We start from the raw sequence: 19815 nt of genomic DNA, 5'->3' as shown, positions 1-19815 counted from the left end.
TAAAAATCAGGTTGAGGTCAGGACTCTGACCAGAAGGCATATTTTCTTCTGTTGAAGCCATTCTTTTGTTGATTTACTTCTGTGTTTTGAGTCTTTGTCCTGTTGCGTCACCCAACTTCTGTTGAGCTTCAATTGGCGGACAGATAGCCTAACATTCTCCAGCAAAATGTCTTGATAAACTTGGGAATTAATTTATCTGTCGATGATAGCAAGCTGTCCAGGCCCCGAGGCAGCAAAGCAGCCCCAAACCATGATGCTCTCTCCACCATACTTTACAGTTGGGATGAGGGTTTGATGTCGGTGTGCTGTGCCTTTTTTTTCTCCACACATAGTGTTGTGTGTTTCCTTCCAAACAATTCAACTGTAGTTTAATCTGTCCACAGAATATTTTACCAGTAACGCTGTGGAACATCCAGGTGCACTTTTACAAACTTCAGACGTGCAGCAATGTGTTTTTTGAACAGCAGTGGCTTCTTCCGTGGTGTCCTCCCATGAACACCATTATTGTTTACTGTTTTACATATCGTAGACTCGTCAACAAAGATGTTAGCATGTTCCAGAGATTTCTGTAAGTCTTTAGCTGACACTCTAGGATTCTTCTTAGCCTCATTGAGCATTCTGCGCTGTGCTCTCGTAGTCATCTTTGCAGGACGGCCACTCCTAGGGAGAGTAGCAACAGTGCTGAACTTTGTCCATTTATAGACAATTTGTCTTACCGTGGACGGATGTACATCAAGGCTTTTAGAGATACTTTTGTAAACCTTTCCAGCGTTATGCAAGTCAACAATTCTTAATCTTAGATATATTTTGTTCGAGGCATGGTTGACATCAGGCATTGCTTCTTGTGAATAGCAAACTCAAATTTTATGAGTGTTTTTATAGAGCAAGGCAGCTCTAACCAACATCTCCAATCTTGTCTCATTGATTGGACTCCAGGTTAGCAGACTCGTGCCTCCAATTAGCTGTTGGAGAAGTCATTAGTCTAGGGGTTCACATACGTTTTCCAACCTACACTGTGAATGTTTAAATTATGTTTTCAATATAGACAAGAAGAATACAATATGTTGTGTGTTATTAGTTAAAGCACACTGTTTGTCTACTGTTGTGACTTAGATGAGATCCGGTCAAATTTGATGACCAATATATGGAGAAATCCTGGTAATTCCAAAGGGTTCAAAGGGACCTTTTTTAGAACACCATTATTTTTGTCTTCCTGAGATTTACTGTCAGGGCCCAGATCTGTCAGGGCCCAGGTCTGTCAGGGCCCAGGTCTGTCAGGGCACAGGTCTGTCAGGGCCCAAGTCTGTCAGGGCCCAGGTCTGTCAGGGCCCAAGTCTGTCAGGGCCCAGGTCTGTCAGCGCCCAGCCCAGGTCTGTCAGGGCCCAGGTCTGTCAGGGCCCAGGTCTGTCAGGGCCCAAGTCTGTCAGGGCCCAGGTCTGGCAGAATCTCTAGAAGATCTAGGTGCTGCTGTAGGCCCTCCTTGGTTGGGGACAGAAGCACCAGATCATCAGCAAACAGTAGACTCTCTCTTGCTCTCTCTCTCAATTCAATTCAATTTAACGGCTTTATTAATTAACAGTTAACATTACACTACAAAAAAAATAAAATGTCAAATGTCATACTGTCATATCATTACAGTGTTGTAACGATGTGCAAATAGTTAAAGTACAAAAGGGAAAATAAATAAATCATAAATATGGGTTGTATTTAAAATGGTGTTTGTTCTTCACTGGTTGCCCTATTCTTGTGGCAACAGGTCACAAGTATTGCTGCTGTGATGGCACACTGTGGAATTTCACCCAGTACATATGGGAGTTTATCAAAATTGGATTTGTTTTCAAATTCTTTGTGTGTCTGTGTAGTCTGAGGGAAATATGTATCTCTAATATGGTCATACATTTGGCAGGAGGTCAGGAAGTGCAACTCAGTTTCCACCTCATTTTGTGGGCAGTGTCTCTCTCTCTCTTTCTCTCTCTTTGAGCCTGAGGCCACTACCGACAGCAGCAACAGCGAGAGAGAGAGAGAGAGTGTATGGTGCTCTACTTCTTTTCTAACCCAAACACTGTCTGGAAACGTGTGTGTGTCTGTGTGTGTTTGTCTGTGTGTGTTTGTCTGTGTGTGTTTGTCTGTGTGTGTGTGTGTTAGGCATGGGCATGTTCAAATATTTCACAATTAAAATAATATCATTATATTTTTTTCAAGTATGTGTTTTATTAAGGAAAGAATATTTATGTGAAACTTTAATGGAGACTTGTTCGCTTAGAGAGCCGGCGTGCTGTCCCACAGAGTTTGTTTGGCTGCGCCCTGTTTGGACGGGCTGGGGGAGGGGCGAGGGAGGAGCATGGGCTGGTGTGTGTGGCACTGAGGCAAAGTAGCCAAACCGCCACGGGCTTGTTAGACAATCTTGTTACTGCCATAGGTTATCGATCATACCATCTGGTAGTGTCTGTCTGTCTGGACTGCATCAAATCCATGTGAAGAACCTAGCTAGCTAAATTAGCCATCTTGTCTTGGGCAGGAGGTCACCAGGGCTGAGTTCCGGAACCTCAAATGTTCTACTGCTTGAGCTCCTGTTCCTCTTATAGAATATTAGTTCAAAAGTATTGTGGAGCTCCTGCACCTAAATATAACAATACCAGATCCCAAAATGAGTACCGGCACCAATTTCAGTCCAAGTCAACAACTCCATTCATATTAAACAGCCTACCTGTGGGTTGGTCACTGTAGCCTACTCCTTCTCATTTATCCAACTCCATTCATATTAAACAGCCTACCTGTGGGTTGGTCACTGTAGCCTACTCCTTCTCATTTATCCAACTCCATTCATATTAAACAGCCTACCTGTGGGTTGGTCACTGTAGCCTACTCCTTCTCATTTATCCAACTCCATTCATATTAAACAGCCTACCTGTGGGTTGGTCACTGTAGCCTACTCCTTCTCATTTATCCAACTCCATTCATATTAAACAGCCTACCTGTGGGTTGGTCACTGTAGCCTACTCCTTCTCATTTATCCAACTCCATTCATATTAAACAGCCTACCTGTGGGTTGGTCACTGTAGCCTACTCCTTCTCATTTATCCAACTCCATTCATATTAAACAGCCTACCTGTGGGTTGGTCACTGTAGCCTACTCCTTCTCATTTATCCAACTCCATTCATATTAAACAGCCTACCTGTGGGTTGGTCACTGTAGCCTACTCCTTCTCATTTATCCAACTCCATTCATATTAAACAGCCTACCTGTGGGTTGGTCACTGTAGCCTACTCCTTCTCATTTATCCAACTCCATTCATATTAAACAGCCTACCTGTGGGTTGGTCACTGTAGCCTACTCCTTCTCATTTATCCAACTCCATTCATATTAAACAGCCTACCTGTGGGTTGGTCACTGTAGCCTACTCCTTCTCATTTATCCAACTCCATTCATATTAAACAGCCTACCTGTGGGTTGGTCACTGTAGCCTACTCCTTCTCATTTATCCAACTCCATTCATATTAAACAGCCTACCTGTGGGTTGGTCACTGTAGCCTACTCCTTCTCATTTATCCAACTCCATTCATATTAAACAGCCTACCTGTGGGTTGGTCACTGTAGCCTAATTCCTTCTCATTTATCCAACTCCATTCATATTAAACAGCCTACCTGTGGGTTGGTCACTGTAGCCTACTCCTTCTCATTTATCCAACTCCATTCATATTAAACAGCCTACCTGTGGGTTGGTCACTGTAGCCTACTCCTTCTCATTTATCCAACTCCATTCATATTAAACAGCCTACCTGTGGGTTGGTCACTGTAGCCTACTCCTTCTCATTTATCCAACTCCATTCATATTAAACAGCCTACCTGTGGGTTGGTCACTGTAGCCTACTCCTTCTCATTTATCCAACTCCATTCATATTAAACAGCCTACCTGTGGGTTGGTCACTGTAGCCTACTCCTTCTCATTTATCCAACTCCATTCATATTAAACAGCCTACCTGTGGGTTGGTCATTGATCATTGATCTACTCCTTCTCATTTATCCAACTTCATTCCGTAATTGTAATTCCATTTTGCATTGATTAGAAATCTCCCACTTAATTTTCTACACATGAAGCCTCAGACTGTAGCGCAGGTATGATTGACAGACAATAACAACGAGCTCCAGATGTGAAACGTGTCTTTTTTATGGGGTGCACTCATAAAAAAGGTCATAAAACTGTTTTATCAAAATTGAGAATGTAATGGTCTATCCTTGTGGGTTATTTAGCAATGTCACATAGATAATTCAAAGCCTATTTGTGACCCACCGGCTCCATTCAGTCTTATGTAGCAAAGTATGAAATGGTGTTTTTTACATTAGTTAAAAGTAGAGACTCATAGCAAGAAAATGGTATATCATACACTACAGTTGAGGAACAATGGGAAAGTAATTCTGCTTTGAAATTTGATAAACATGTAACATCACTTCTGAGAAAATGTCCCTTGAATGTTTTGGTACCTACTGGAGAGCTCTTCTTTTTCTACACCCATTCAGCATCGTTCACACCCTCTTAAAGTTTAGCCTTATCCATCTCTTTAAGCATTCACATGTGAGGCTATGTACTAAACAACCAAAGATTTCAAGGCTGAAGGCTGGTTTATACTATGGGTGTGTTCGTAAATAATCTAATCTGGAGAGTGCTCTGGGCGTTTGTAAACTCAGAGCGTTTTGCTCTCGGAGCTGGACACTGGACACTGGCCGAAAAGGTTAATCAGAGCGTTCTGACCTAACAAAAGCAGTCGAGCACCTAAGCTAACTGGCTAACGTTGGCTAGCTACTTCCAGACACAAATAAGAGAACAGCTCACTCTGACCATTTTACTCACCTTAGCAGCTCTGGTTAGGCTGTTTTTATGTTATCCAGATCTTTGGTGACTGTAACTGTGCTGCTGGCAACAATTTCATTATTTTTGCCAATGTTTACTGACACCGGCCATATTCAAAACGGGTGTTTAGCGTTTGCAAATCCGTCATTTATTCAGCGCTCTGGCACACTCAGACGAGAGTGCTCTGAAATCGGAGTAGATAGCCAGAGCGAATTTACCAGCTACTTCTATCCACAATTGTCACAGTGACAATGAAACATAAACCTGTTACTTTGCATGAATCTGCAGGTAGCGTGGTTCGATCTTAGCCATCTAATATTAGGCCATAACTAGCAATGAAGACGACTTCCTGACAAAATTAGAAACGTGTTGTATCTGAAAATGTAGCTAGCTAGACTCTCTTACCCGTCCGTATACATGGGCGCTTCTCCCTCTCTGCCACGGATGCGATGGTTGCCCGTAGTTTGAAGATGTCATCGAGACACTAGTGTTTTAAACAACAGCCTTCTGTGTGTTCTCGTTTTGACTTTGGCTGCATATTTGCAATCAAATCAAATGAATTTTCTCCATCTCCTTAGGTACCATACTATAATTTCACCGATTTCAAAAAAGAAAGTGGAGAGCATGTAGTACGTAGTTCTACTACGTAAAATCTTTAAAATGTTGCGTTAGAAAGGATTACCTTCACATACTGACCAGCTCATGTTATAGACAGAAGCATACTACATGGCAGACCAATCCAAACTCATCTCTTGGCATGTCCAGCCCATCCATTATCTCAGCCAATCATGACTAACGGGAAGGTTACTGCATTTTTCCATGGATAAACCAACTAGGCTTGTAATTTAACAATGTTATTCATATTTATAGATGGCATACACATTTGTTATTAAGGCACATGAAAGATCACATGTTCCATTTCTGGCAAAAAAATATTTTTTATATTTAAAAAAAAGGTTTACGTTCAAACGGCTCTCCTGTGAAGTAGTGACGCGCGCACACACACGACGTATGCCTAGTTTCCTGAAATAAGTCTAATTCATTTAAAAAAAAAAAAATCATACTCTTCCAAGTAATCGAATAGTAACGTCCATTTGGTTATTAGAATAGCCTTGCCCACACTTAGTGTGTGTGTGTGTGTGTGTGTGTGTGTGTGTGTGTGTGTGTGTGTGTGTGTGTGTGTGTGTGTGTGTGTGTGTGTGTGTGTGTGTGTGCGTGTGTGTGTGTGTTAATACTGTGTTCTGACTGTGTGTTCTGATTTTGTCTTGGCAGCAGTCACCTGATACCATCCCTGGACCCAGCACAAGCCCTACTGTTCACAAGGTAAACACACAGCACACACTCACGTCCAGAGGTGATGTCAGGTCGTCAAATAAATCATGTTTTTTTCATCAAACAGAGGTAGTTTGACATCATAATCATATACAGTGCATTTGGAAAGTATTCAGGCCCCTTGACTTTTTCCACATTTTGTTACATTACAGCCTTGTACTAAAATGGATTACATGTTTTTTCCCCCTCATCAATCTCTACACATAATACCCCAAAACTAAAAACTGTTTTTTTAGGAATTTTTGCAAATGTATAAAAAAATAAACAACGGAAATATCACATTTACATAAGTATTCAGATCCTCTACTCAGCACTTTGTTAAAGAACTCTGGATCTCTGTCCGAGTGACCATTGGGTTCTTAGTCACCTCCCTGACCAAGGCCCTGCTCAGTTTGGCCGGGTGGCCAACTCTAGGAAGTTCTTCCATTTAAGATTGATGGAGGCCACTGTGTTCTTGGGGACCGTCAATGCTGCAAAAAATTTTTTTGGTACCTTTACCCAGATCTGTGCCTCGACACAATCCTGTCTCGGAGCTCTACGGACAATTCCTTCAACCTCATGGCTTGGTTTTTGCTCTGACATGCACTGTCAACTGTGGGACCCTATATAGACAGGTGTGTGACTTTCCAAATCATGTCCAATCAATTGAATTCACCCCAGGTGGACTCCAATCAAGATGTAGAAACGTCTCAAGGCTGATCAATGGAAACAGGATGTACCTGAGCTCAATTTCGAGTCTATTAGAAAAAGGTATGAATAATTATGAAAAAAAGGTATTTCTGTTTTTTATTTTTCACTTTGTCATTATGGGGTATTGTGTGTAAAATGATGAGGATTTTTAAAAAAAATCCATTTTAGAATAAGTCTGTAACGTAACAAAATTTGGAAAAGGGGAAGGGGTCTGAATACTTTCCGAACGCTCTGTACATATTGGTCAAACACGTACATGATGTAAAAATGTTACATTTTGGTGCTCTTGATTCAGTTAAAGTATTTGGAAGTAGGCTAGTCGACATTTTAAACTGTAGCCCTGAATGTTGATTGGCTGACAGCTGTGGTATATCAGGCCGTATACCACGGGTATGACAAAACTGCTCTAACTACTTTGGTAACCAGTTTAAAATAGCAGTAAGGCACCTCTGGGGGTTGTGATATACGGCCAACATACCACGGCTAAGGGTTTGCGTTGCGTCGTGCCTAAGAGCAGCTCTTAGCTGTGGTATATTGGCCATATACCACACCCCTCCCTGTGGCCTTATTGCTTAAATATAGAGCTAGTACTTGACCAAAGTTACCATGGCGACATCATAGTTTCATCTCAATGTTCTGTTGTGTTTCAATATCAATAGTTACACTGACATCACAGTTATCTTAGTACTACACTACACTACACACACACACACACACACACACACACACACACACACACACACACACACACACACACACACAAACACGTCTGCTAAAAGATATACACACTATATACTGTTGAAGTCGGAAGTGTACATAAACCTCAGCCAAATACATTTAAACTCAGTTTTCACAATTCCTGACATTTAATCCTAGTAAAAATTCCCTGTCTTAGGTCAGTTAGGATCACCACTTTATTTTAAGAATGTGAAATGTCAGAATAATAGTAGAGAGAATGATTTATTTCAGCTTTTATTTCTTTCATCACATTCCCAGTGGGTCAGAAGTTTACATACACTCAATTAGTATTTGGCAGCATTGCCTTTCAATTCATTAACTTGGGTCAAACGTTTTGGGTAGCCTTCCACAAGCTTCCCACAATAAGTTGGGTGAATTCTGTCCCATTCCTCCTGACAGAGCTGGTGTAACTGAGTCAGGTTTGTAGGCCTCCTTGCTCGCACACGCTTTTTCAGTTCTGCCCACACATTTTCTATAGGATTGAGGTCAGGGCTTTGTGATGGCCACTCCAACACCTGACTTTGTTGTCCTTAAGCCATTTTGCCACAACTTTGGAAGTATGCTTGGGGTCACTGTTCATTTGGAAGACCCATTTGTGACCAAGCTTTAACTTCTTGACTGATGTCTTGAGATGTTGCTTCAATATATTCACATAATTTTCTTGCCTCATGATTCCATCTATTTTGTGAAGTGCACCAGACCCTCCTGCAGCAAAGCACCCTCACAACATGATGCTTCACGGTTGGGATGGTGTTCTTCGGCTTGCAAGCATCCCCAATTACCCTCCAAACATAAGGATGCTCATTATGGCCAAACAGTTCTATTTTTGTGTCATCAGACCAGAGGACATTTATCAAAAAAGTAAGATCTTTGTCCCCATATACAATTGCAAACCATAGTCTGGCTTTTTTATGGCGGTTTTGGAGCAGTGGCTTCTTCCTTGCTGAGCAGCCTTTCAGGTTATGTTGATATAAGACTCGTTTTACTGTGAATATAGATACTTTTGTACCTGTTTCCTCCAGCATCTTCACAAGGTCCTTTGCTGTTGTTCTGGGATTGATTTGCACTTTTCGCACCAAAGTACGTTCATCTCTAGGAGACAGAACGCATCTTCTTCCTGAGCTGTATGACGGCTGCGTGGTCCCATGGTGTTTATACTTGCATACTATTGTTTGTACAGATGAACGTGGTACCTTCAGGCGTTTGCAAATTACTCCCAAGGATGAATCAGACTTTCTGATTTCTTTTGATTTTCCATGATGTCAAGCAAAGAGGCACTGAGTTTGAAGGTAGGCCTTGAAATACATCCACAGGTACACCTCCAATTGACTCAAATGATGTCAAGTAGCCAATCAGAAGTTTCTAAAGCCATGACATAATTTTCGGGAATTTTCCAAGCTGTTCCAAGGCACACTCAACTTAGTGTATGTTAACTTCTGACCCACTGGCATTGTGATACAGTGAATTATAAGTGAAATAATCGTTGGAAAAATGACTTGTGTCATGCACAAAGTAGATGTCCTAACCGACTTACCACAACTATAGTTTGTTAACAAGACATTTGTGGAGTGGTTGAAAAACAAGTTTTAATGACTCCAACCTAAGTGCATGTAAACCTCCGACTTCAACTGTATATACAGTGGAGCAAAAAAAGTATTTAGTCAGCCACCAATTGTGCAAGTTCTCCCACTTAAAAATACAGAAAATCACATTGTAGGATTTTTAATGAATTTATTTGCAAATTATGGAGGAACATAAGAACTTTTTTGCCCCTCTGTATGTACTGGACGCCCCTTCAAATGAGTGATTTGGTTATTTCAGCCACACCCGTTGCTGACAGATGTATAAAATGGAGCACACAGCCATGCAATCTCCATAGACACACATTGGCAGTAGAATGGCCTAACTGAAGAGCTCAGTGACTTTCAACATGGCACTGTCATAAGATGCCACCTTTCCAACAAGTCAGTTTGTCAAATTACTTCCCTGCTAGAGCTGCCCTAGTCAACTGTAAAGGCTATTTTTGTAAAGTGGAAATGTCTAGGAGCAACAACGGCTCAGCCGCAAAGTGGTAGGCCACACAAGCTCACAGAACGGGACCACCGAGTGCTGACCCGCATAGCCCGTAAAAATCACCTATCCTTGGTTACAACACTCACTACTGAGTTCCAAACTGCCTCTGGAAGCAACATCAGCACAAGAACTGTTCGTTGGGAGCTTCATGAAATGGGTTTCCATGGCTGAGCAGCCACACACAAGCCTAAGATCACCATGCGCAATGCCAAGCGTCGACTGGAGTGGTGTCAAGCTTGCCGCCATTGGACTCTGGAGCAGTGGAAACGCCTTCTCTGGAGTGATTAATTACGATGAACATGTGTAAATATTTGAATGAACATAACTAGATTCAACAACTGAGACATAAACTGAACAAGTTCCACAGACATGTGACTAACAGAAATGGAATAATATGTCCCTGAACAAAGGTGGGGTCAAAATCAAAAGTAACAGTCAGTATCTGGTGTGGCCAGCTGCATTAAGTACTGCAGTGCATCTCCTCCTCATGGACTGCACCAGATTTGCCCGTTCTTGCTGTGAGATGTTACCCCACTCTCCCACCAAGGCACCTGCAAGTTCCCAGACATTTCTGGGGGGAATGGCCCTAGCCCTCACCCTCCGATCCAACAGGTCCCAGACGTGCACAATGGGATTGAGATCTGGGCTCTTCGCTGGCCATGGCAGAACACTGACATTCCTGTCTTGCAGGAAATCACGCACAGAACAAGCAGTATGGCTGGTGGGATTGTCATGCTGGAGGGTCATGTCAGGATGAGCCTGCAGGAAGGGTACCACATGAGGGAGAAGGATGTCTTCCCTGTAACGCACATCGTTGAGATTGCAGACAATGACAACAAGCTCAGTCCGATAATGCTGTGACACACCACCCCAGACCATGACGGACCCTCCACCTCCAAATCGATCCAACTCCAGAGTACAGGCCTCGGTGTAACGCTCATTCCTTTGACGATAAACACGAATCTGACCATCATCCCTGGTTAGACAAAACCGTGACTCGTCAGTGAAGAGCACTTTTTGCCAGTCCTGTCTGGTCCAGCGACGGTGGGTTTGTGCCCATAGGCGATGTTGTTGCCGGTGATGTTTGGTGAGGGCCTGCCTTACAACAGGCTTACAAGCCCTCAGTCCAGCCTCTCTCAGCCTATTGCAGACAGTCTGAGCACTGATGGAGGGATTGTGCGTTCCTGGTGTAACTCGGGCAATTGTTGTTGCCATCCTGTACCTGTCCAGCGGGTGTAATGTTTGGATGTGCCGATCCTGTGCAGGTGTTGTTACACGTGGCCACTGAGAGGACGATCAGCTGTCCATCCTGTCTCATTGTAGTGCTGTCTTAAGCATCTCACACTACGGACATTGCCATTTATTGCCCTGGTCACACCTGCAGTCCTCATGCCTCCTTGCAGCATGCCTAAGGCACGTTCACGCAGATGAGCAGGGACCCTGGGCATCTTTCTTTTGGTGTTTTTCAGAGTCAGTAGAAGGGCCTCTTTAGTGTCCTACGTTTTCATAACTGTGACCTTAATTGCCTACCGTCTGTAAGTTATTTGGATTTTTCAAACTATCTTTGAGATACAGGGTCCTGAAAAAGGGACTTTTCTGTTTTTTGCTGAGTTTATTTCTTATTTGACTGGTGTTTGTGTCAGTCCTGCTCGCAGAGTTTCCCTTGTGCAGGGCGTGCGGTCAGAAATGCTTTCCTGTCTAATGGGCCCTACCCTGCTAAAGACAAGATTCACCTCGCCAGGATCATAAGGTAACTCTTGTGTGTTTTTGTTAACTTTGTGTGTAAATCTGAGAGAGAGCGAGAGAGAGAGAGAGAGAGAGAGAGAGAGTTTATAAGGAGGTTTGATTCAGCTGGCGGATTTTGCACATGCAAAAGTGATTGCTTTTGATAAAAATGCTTCATCTGCATTTCCAATGAATATCGAAGATGTATTTTATAGAAAACATATGTTGTATATTTCTAAACGATGCGCCATGTTGCCTTGTTGACAACATGACAGAGCGGCGCAGATGACTTTCCATTTGAGAAAGGCACTCTTCCCTCACTGGCTTCGCCCGGTCACGTGAGCCGGTTCAACCCAGGCCAGCTTAATCCAATCCCCTCTATGAGTGTGTGTGTGTGTGTGTGTGTGTTGTTGTTGCCATTGAATTATGTCTAGTTCTAAAACTGAAAATATCTGCCCGCCGTTGTAGCCTAGTGCAGGTTCTGGGTGTCACCATGGCAACGCTCTATACTCGAGTGCTTGATTTCACTTCACAGTTGCTGGAAGCCTGGAACCATGCTGACAATTCTGAAAGGAAAATCTTAAAGCCAGCACAGTACGGTTCGGATTGGCACGGTTATGTGAAAAATATAGAACTTTATTTTAACCTGAAGTTGCCATGGTGACATACTGCATCCATTGCTGAGTGATCCATTCCAACAGAGTGCCCTGCTGAACACTAATTGCCATCTAAGGACACATCGATGTGTGTGTTCATGTGTGTGTGTATTGATGCTGTGTGTTTCCAGGCGTAGCTACGTGGGTGTAGACCTGGTTCAGTGGCTGTGTGAGCAGTGTGTGTACGTGCGCTGTCGGAGCATGGCCGTGCGTGTCTGGCAGGTCTTACTGGAGCTGGGCATCCTGCTGTCTGGTGAGTACATGCCGGTGACGTCTTGCAGGGATGGGAATGATATATTTTTGGCCTGGGGCAGACAGAAACATTTGCAGTTTTGTAGCTAATCTCATGCTATTTTACACAATATAGCCATAAGGCTGAGAGAAAATGTTGCTGTTTTTAGAGCTCAGGGATTCTTGAAAGATGAGACAATCTCAACTTTTTTTCCACAAATATTTGTTTTAATATTAACACATTTTTTAAATGTATATTTTGATAGACCAAGGTGTCAGCTATCACAGCATGGAAAGCAACATGTTGTTTTTCAGGAAACAAATTTGATTTTTTATGTTGTTGCAGAGTTTGAATTGTGGATCCTTTGCTTCAGACAAGGACATTTCCAGGCATAGAAATAAATAATACTGTATTTAGAAAATTCCTGATAAATTTACCCTAAATGTAAATTCAAATAAGCTCAAATAAGGCAACAAAATCAACATGTTCAGCTATAAAAAAAAGTTTTCCCTGGCGAACAAGGATTGTCCCGACCTTAAAGAATCCCTGAGCTAATTTTCTGCTATTCTACACATTTTGCAATGCGCTGAGTGAAAATTGTGCAGGTTTTAAGCTAATTTCCTGTATTTCAAAAAAAGTCTAATTAATGGCTTCTGGCTTGTTCATCTGCTATCTGGGGGGGCTCCACCTCTGGGGGTTGGGGGGGAAGGGGTTAGCTACGCCAGTGACTGTATATATGAATGGACAAAGCCATCGATCACGTGACACCATTCATTACTAAGACTCAATAGCGTATTGAAGCCAAATTAAATTGGTTAACCTTTTACTGCAGTGGGCTAAATCAGGGTCCAAGTGTAGTCTTAAACAAATCTACTTTGAATCAAAAGTATACACCTCACACATGGTTATGGGTTTAAGATAAGATTGCTATTTTTCTATTCACTATAATGGGGGATCCTATCCTATCCTGTTTTCTGCTAACATTGCCTGCAGTACCTCGGTTGGCCTTGAACTGCTGTGGCTTCAATCATAGGGGGCAGTCGTTCTCCCCTGACACGCACGCACGCACACACACACACACACACACACACACACACGCACACACACACACCCACACATTCTTATACAGTACGTAATGTTCACCTTCCCAGATTCAGCTGCCTGACTGTTTTACCTTGCCATGTGTGTTTCAGTGGACCAGTCTATCTATATCTCTGTGTGTGTGTGTGTGTGTGTGTGTGTGTGTGTGTGTGTGTGTGTGTGTGTGTGTGTGTGTGTTTCAGTGGACCAGTCTATCTATGTGTGTGTGTTTCAGTGGACCAGTCTATCTATATATGTGTGTGTGTGTTTCAGTGGACCAGTCTATCTATATGTGTGTGTATGTTTCAGTGGACCAGCGCGTGGTGTTTGGGGACTCTAACTCCTACTACCAGTTCAGCTTTGAGGAGTGTGAGTCTGCAGCCTGCGAGTTCTGTGGCCTGGAGAAGGAGGCGTGGCCAGAGGCTGTTAGGCTCCTCCTACAGCTTGTCCCATACGTCCAGTTCAGAACTGGGTAATTGTGTGTGTGTGTTTGTGTGTGAACGTGTGTGTGAACGTGACCCAGTGTTGCCTGGGTCTTACATGACCATCACACATGAACACACACACGAACATCCGTGTTCCAACTGAATCCGTGATTCCAACTGACAAGATTCATCTCTAATCTCTCCACATACTGTTAATCCCTTAGTCTGGCATTGACACACACTCACAAACACACAAACACACACACAAACACAAACACACTGTCTAATAGACTCTCATAGCAGGAGCTGGGAGCGTGTTGAGGGAGCACACCGGTGTTCTGAGTGTCATGCAGAATTCCTGTTCCCTCCGATAGAATTCTAACTGGTCTGTGTGGCATTCCAACTGAGCCTGCTACTGAACTCAATCTGTCACTTAGAGAGAGGAGAGAGGACAGAATGGGGGAGAGGAGAGAGAGAGGGGGAGGAGAAAGAGTAAGAAAAGAGGGGGAGAAGAGAGAGAACGGGAGAAAGAGGGGACAGAGAGAAAGAGAGAGAGTTGATCACTTCTGACGAGAGAGAAGAGGAAGGGACAAAGACAGAGGAGGAGAGATAGATCCCTAGGCCCCCCCTTCTCCTCCTCCCCTCCCCCTTCCTCTCCTCTCCTCCCCCGTCCTCCCCTTCCTCTCCTTCCTCTCCTCCCCCATCCTCCCCTTCCTCTCCTCCCCCTTCCTCTCCTCTCCTCCACCTTCCTCTCCTCCTCCCCTGTAATCACCCTCCTCTTCCTCTCCTCCCCCTTCCTCTCCTCCACCTTCCTCTCCTCCTCCCCTGTCCTCCCCCTTCCTCTCCTCTCCTCCACCTTCCTCTCTTCTCCTCCACCTTCCTCTCTTCTCCTCCACCTTCCTCTCCTCCCCCTTCCTCCTCTCCCCTCCCCCTTCCTCTCCTCCCCATCCTCTCCTCCCATTCCTACCCTCCCCCTTCCTCTCCTCCTCCCCCGTCCTCCCCTTCCTCTCCCCTTCCTCCCTTTTTCTTCCTCTCCTCCCCCTTCCTCTCTTCCCCTCCCCCTTCCTCTCCTCCCCCATCCTCTCCTCCCCTTCCTCCCCTCCCCCTTCCTCCCCCCCTTTCTCTCCTCCACTAGCCTTGTCCTCTTCTGTGTAGTCAGGAAGTAGAAGTTGTGGGAGGGAGGGATGTAGGGAGGAAAAGAGAGAGAGAGAGTGTGATGCTATCACTACCTGTCCTGCTACTGCATCCATCATGGTTTATCAGATCACTCTCACACACACAGATACACACATACACACTTCCTCCTCTGCAACCATTGCACTGAAGCCACAGATAAAATTAAAATGATATACAAATTAGCCTGGGAAGGTGTGTGTGTGTGTGTGTGTGTGTGTTAGAGAGAGAAAAAACACATTACATCAGAGGTCTGAGGGCACTGAGATTAGTTTACCCTAAAACACTGTGCTGTTTATACACACACACAGGCATGTCGCGCACACACACACACACACACACACACACACAACACACACACACACACACACACACACACACACACACACACACACACACACACACACACACAGAGGCAGGGAGGGAGAGAGAGAGAGAAAGAGGAGGAAAGAGAGAAGAGGGAGAACTAGGTGCTGTTTCCTGTTTTAGGAAGGCAAAAAGACAAGCAGTAGAGATATCCAGTAGAGTGACCAGTAATGACCAGTAGAGAGCAGTAGAGAGCAGTAAAGACCAGTAGAGACCAGTAGAGACCAGTAGAGACCAGTAGAGACTAGTAGAGGCCAGTAGAGGCCAGTAGAGCCCAGTAGAGAGCATTAGAGACCAGTAGAGAGCATTAAAGACCAGTAGAGAGCAGTAGAGAACAGCAGAGACCAGCAGAGACCGTTAAGACAGTAGAGACCAGTTGAGACAGTAGAGACTGTAGAGACCAGCAGAGACCGTTAAGACAGTAGAGACCAGTTGAGACAGTAGAGACTGTAGAGACCAGCAGAGACCGTAGAGACCATTAGAGACCAGTAGAGACCGTAGAGAACCGTTGAGACAGTAGAGACCAGTAGAGACCAGCAGAGACATGAAGAGAAGACTGGGAAAACTAATGGTGTGTTTGTGTTATAGGTCTGAGGAGGACTCAGAGGGAAACAGAGATGTCTGTGGGGACAGCTTTCTCCAGATGAAAGCATTAGATAGGCTCACCTCCACGGTTAGTTGTGTGTGTGTGTGTGTGTGTGTGTCTGTCTGTCTGTCTGAAATGAGCTGCCATACTGATTGTGTATGCTCTGTCTCTGCAGGTGCAGAATGAGTTAACTGTTGCTCTCGCCCGCAAGGCTCGCAAAGCCAGTAAGTGTGTTACTGTATTGTGTGTTTGTGCCACTGTAAGATTTCTTTTAGTTTCAGCAAATAAAATATTTGTTTTAGTTGTGGCTTAGTCCTGACAGCTGTCAATCTAACATGGTTGTAGTGGCAGAGCAGGGTGGCCCAGAGTCACCAGACGCCATCCCCCGGGAGACACCCACACCCAGCGACGAGAACACCACGGTAGGACACTCACACACATACACACACTAACGCAGGAGAGGAGAGGCAGAGAGAGTACAACAGGGGAGAAGAGCAGGGAGAGGAAGAGGGAGTAGAACAGGGAGAGGAAGAATGAGTAGAACAGGGAGAGGAAGAGGGAGTACAACAGGGGAGAAGAGCAGGGAGAAGAGGAAGGAATAGATCAGGGAGAGGAAGAGGGAGTAGAACAGGGGAGAAGAGCAGGGAGAGGAAGAGGGAGTAGAACAGGGAGAGGAAGAGGGAGTAGAACAGGGGAGAAGAGCAGGGAGAGGAAGAGGGAGTAGAACAGGGAGAGGAAGAGGGAGTAGAACAGGGGAGAAGAGCAGGGAGAGGAAGAGGGAGTAGAACAGGGGAGAAGAGCAGGGAGAGGAAGAGGGAGTAGAACAGGGGAGAAGAGCAGGGAGAGGAAGAGGGAGTAGAACAGGGCAGAAGAGCAGGGAGAGGAAGAGGGAGTAGAACAGGGCAGAAGAGCAGGGAGAGGAAGAGGGAGTACAACAGGGGAGAAGTGCAGGGAGAGGAAGAGGGAGTAGAACAGGGGAGAAGAGCAGGGAGAGGAAGAGGGAGTAGAACAGGGGAGAAGAGCAGGGAGAGGAAGAGGGAGTACAACAGGGTAGAAGAGCAGGGAGAGGAAGAGGGAATAGAACAGGGCAGAAGAGCAGGGAGAGGAAGAGGGAGTAGTGTTTGTCCGTCTGTACAGAATACACCTTTACTCTCCTTCAATAATTCCTACTGTGTGTGTGTGTGTGTGTGTGTGTGTGTGTGTGTGTGTGTGTGTGTGTGTGTGTGTGTGTGTGTGTGTGTGTGTGTGTGTGTGTGTGTGTGTGTGTGTGTGTGCACTCATGCATATGAGTGTCTGCGAGTGTGTTTACTTGGCTGTTCTCTGTGTTTTAGCAAGGAAGTAGAAGATGGGAGACAGGGGACTTAGGGTTGTGGGTTAGAGTGAGGGGTTAGAGTGAGGGGTTAGAGTGAGGGGTTAAAGTTAGGGGTTAGAGTGAGGGGTTAGAGTTAGGGGTTAGAGTGAGGGGTTAGAGTTAGGGGTTAGAGTGAGGGTTGTGGGTTAGTGAGGGGTTAGAGTGAGGGGTTAGAGTTAAGGTTGTGGGTTAGTGAGGGGTTAGAGTGAGGGGTTAGAGTTAGGGGTTAGAGTGAGGGGTTAGAGTTAGGGTTGTGGGTTAGAGTGAGGGGTTAGAGTTAGGGTTTTGGGTTAGAGTGAGGGGTTAGAGTTAGGGTTGTGGGTTAGAGTTAGGGTTGTGGGTTAGAGATAGGGTTGTGGGTTAGTTAAAGTTAGGGTTGTGGGTTAGAGATAGGGTTGTGGGTTAGTTAAAGTTAGGGTTGTGGGTTAGAGTTAGGCTTGTAGGTTAGAGTTAGGGTTGTGGGTTAGTTAAAGTTAGGGTTGTGGGTTAGAGTTAGGGTTGTGGGTTAATTAAAGTTAGGGTTGTGGGTTAGAGTTAGGGTTGTAGGTTAGAGTTAGGGTTATGGGTTAGAGTTAGGGTTGTGGGTTGTGGGTTAGAGTTAGGGTTGTAGGTTAGAGTTAGGGTTGTAGGTTAGAGTTGGGGTTGTAGGTTAGAGTTAGGGTTGTGGGTTAGTTAATGTTCGGGTTGTGGGTTAGGGTTGGGATTGTGAGTTAGAATTGCGTTGTGGTTAGAGTTAGGGTTGTGGATTAGAGTTAGGGTTGTGGGTTACGATTGTGGATTAGAGTTAGGGTTGTGGGTTAGAGTTAGGGTTGTGGGTTAGTTAAAGTTAGGGTTGTGAGTTAGTTAAAGTTAGGGTTGTGGGTTAGGATTGTGGGTTAGAGTAAGGGTTGTGGGTTAGAGTTAGGGTTGTGGGTTAGGGTTGTGGGTTAGAGTTAGGGTTGTGGGTTAGAGTAAGGGTTGTGGGTTAGTTATAGTTTGGGTTGAGGGTTAGATTTAGGGTTGTGGGTTAGGGTTGTGGGTTAGAGTTAGGGTTGTGGGTTAGTTATAGTTTGGGTTGAGGGTTAGATTTAGGGTTGTGGGTTAGAGTTAGGGTTGTGGGTTAGAGTGAGGGGTTAGAGTTAGGGGTTAGAGTGAGGGGTTAGAGTTAGGGTTGTGGGTTAGAGTGAGGGGTTAGAGTTAGGGTTTTGGGTTAGAGTGAGGGGTTAGAGTTAGGGTTGTGGGTTAGAGTTAGGGTTGTGGGTTAGAGATAGGGTTGTGGGTTAGTTAAAGTTAGGGTTGTGGGTTAGAGATAGGGTTGTGGGTTAGTTAAAGTTAGGGTTGTGGGTTAGAGTTAGGCTTGTAGGTTAGAGTTAGGGTTGTGGGTTAGTTAAAGTTAGGGTTGTGGGTTAGAGTTAGGGTTGTGGGTTAATTAAAGTTAGGGTTGTGGGTTAGAGTTAGGGTTGTAGGTTAGAGTTAGGGTTATGGGTTAGAGTTAGGGTTGTGGGTTGTGGGTTAGAGTTAGGGTTGTAGGTTAGAGTTAGGGTTGTAGGTTAGAGTTGGGGTTGTAGGTTAGAGTTAGGGTTGTGGGTTAGTTAATGTTCGGGTTGTGGGTTAGGGTTGGGATTGTGAGTTAGAATTGCATTGTGGTTAGAGTTAGGGTTGTGGATTAGAGTTAGGGTTGTGGGTTACGATTGTGGATTAGAGTTAGGGTTGTGGGTTAGAGTTAGGGTTGTGGGTTAGTTAAAGTTAGGGTTGTGAGTTAGTTAAAGTTAGGGTTGTGGGTTAGGATTGTGGGTTAGAGTAAGGGTTGTGGGTTAGAGTTAGGGTTGTGGGTTAGGGTTGTGGGTTAGAGTTAGGGTTGTGGGTTAGAGTAAGGGTTGTGGGTTAGTTATAGTTTGGGTTGAGGGTTAGATTTAGGGTTGTGGGTTAGAGTTAGGGTTGTGGGTTAGGGTTGTGGGTTAGAGTTAGGGTTGTGGGTTAGAGTAAGGGTTGTGGGTTAGTTATAGTTTGGGTTGAGGGTTAGATTTAGGGTTGTGGGTTAGAGTTGGGGTTGTGGGTTAGAGTTATTTAGAGTTTGGGTTGTGGGTTAGAGTTAGGGTTGTGGGTTAGAGTTATTTCGAGTTAGGGTTGTTAGATTAGAGTTATGGTTGCGGATTAGAGTTAGAGTTGTGGGTTAGGATTGTGGGTTAGAGTTAGGGTTGTGGGTTATAGTTAGAGTTGTGGGTTAGAGTCAGGGTTGTGGGTTAGAGTTGGAGTTGTGGGTTAGGGTTGTGGGTTATAGTTAGGGTTGTGGGTTAGAGTTTGATTTAGGGTTGTGGGTTAGAGTTGGAGTTGTGGATTAGGGTTGTGGGTTATAGTTTGGGTTGTGGGTTAGGGTTGGAGTTGTGGGTTAGGGTTGTGGGTTGTGGGTTATAGTTAAGGTTGTGGGTTAGAGTTAGAGTCAGGGTTGTTGGTTAGAGTCAGGATTGTGGGTTTGAGTTAGGGTTGTGGGTTAGAGTAAGGGTTGTGATTTGGTTAAAGTTTGGGTTGTAGGTTAGGGTTAGGACTGTGGGTTAGAGT

General features: G+C 44.6%; 1 protein-coding gene across 1 annotated transcript in view; it reads left to right on the top strand.

The window, feature by feature from the left end:
• Window positions 1-19815, top strand: part of LOC139392094 (rap guanine nucleotide exchange factor 5-like) — an 81400-nt gene that overhangs the window by 11565 nt on the left and 50020 nt on the right. The window contains exons 2-8 of the mRNA XM_071139813.1: window positions 6123-6173; window positions 11327-11433; window positions 12196-12317; window positions 13686-13848; window positions 15929-16013; window positions 16102-16150; window positions 16272-16348. Coding sequence (XP_070995914.1) covers window positions 6123-6173; window positions 11327-11433; window positions 12196-12317; window positions 13686-13848; window positions 15929-16013; window positions 16102-16150; window positions 16272-16348 — 654 coding nt within the window. The remainder of the gene's footprint in view (window positions 1-6122; window positions 6174-11326; window positions 11434-12195; window positions 12318-13685; window positions 13849-15928; window positions 16014-16101; window positions 16151-16271; window positions 16349-19815) is intronic.

This window comes from Oncorhynchus clarkii, chromosome 32, assembly GCF_045791955.1.
Source record: "Oncorhynchus clarkii lewisi isolate Uvic-CL-2024 chromosome 32, UVic_Ocla_1.0, whole genome shotgun sequence".
In the NCBI taxonomy this organism is placed as follows: Eukaryota; Metazoa; Chordata; class Actinopteri; order Salmoniformes; family Salmonidae; genus Oncorhynchus; species Oncorhynchus clarkii.
Note: the sequence above shows the minus strand (reverse complement) of the source record. Positions and strands in the feature narration are given on the sequence as shown.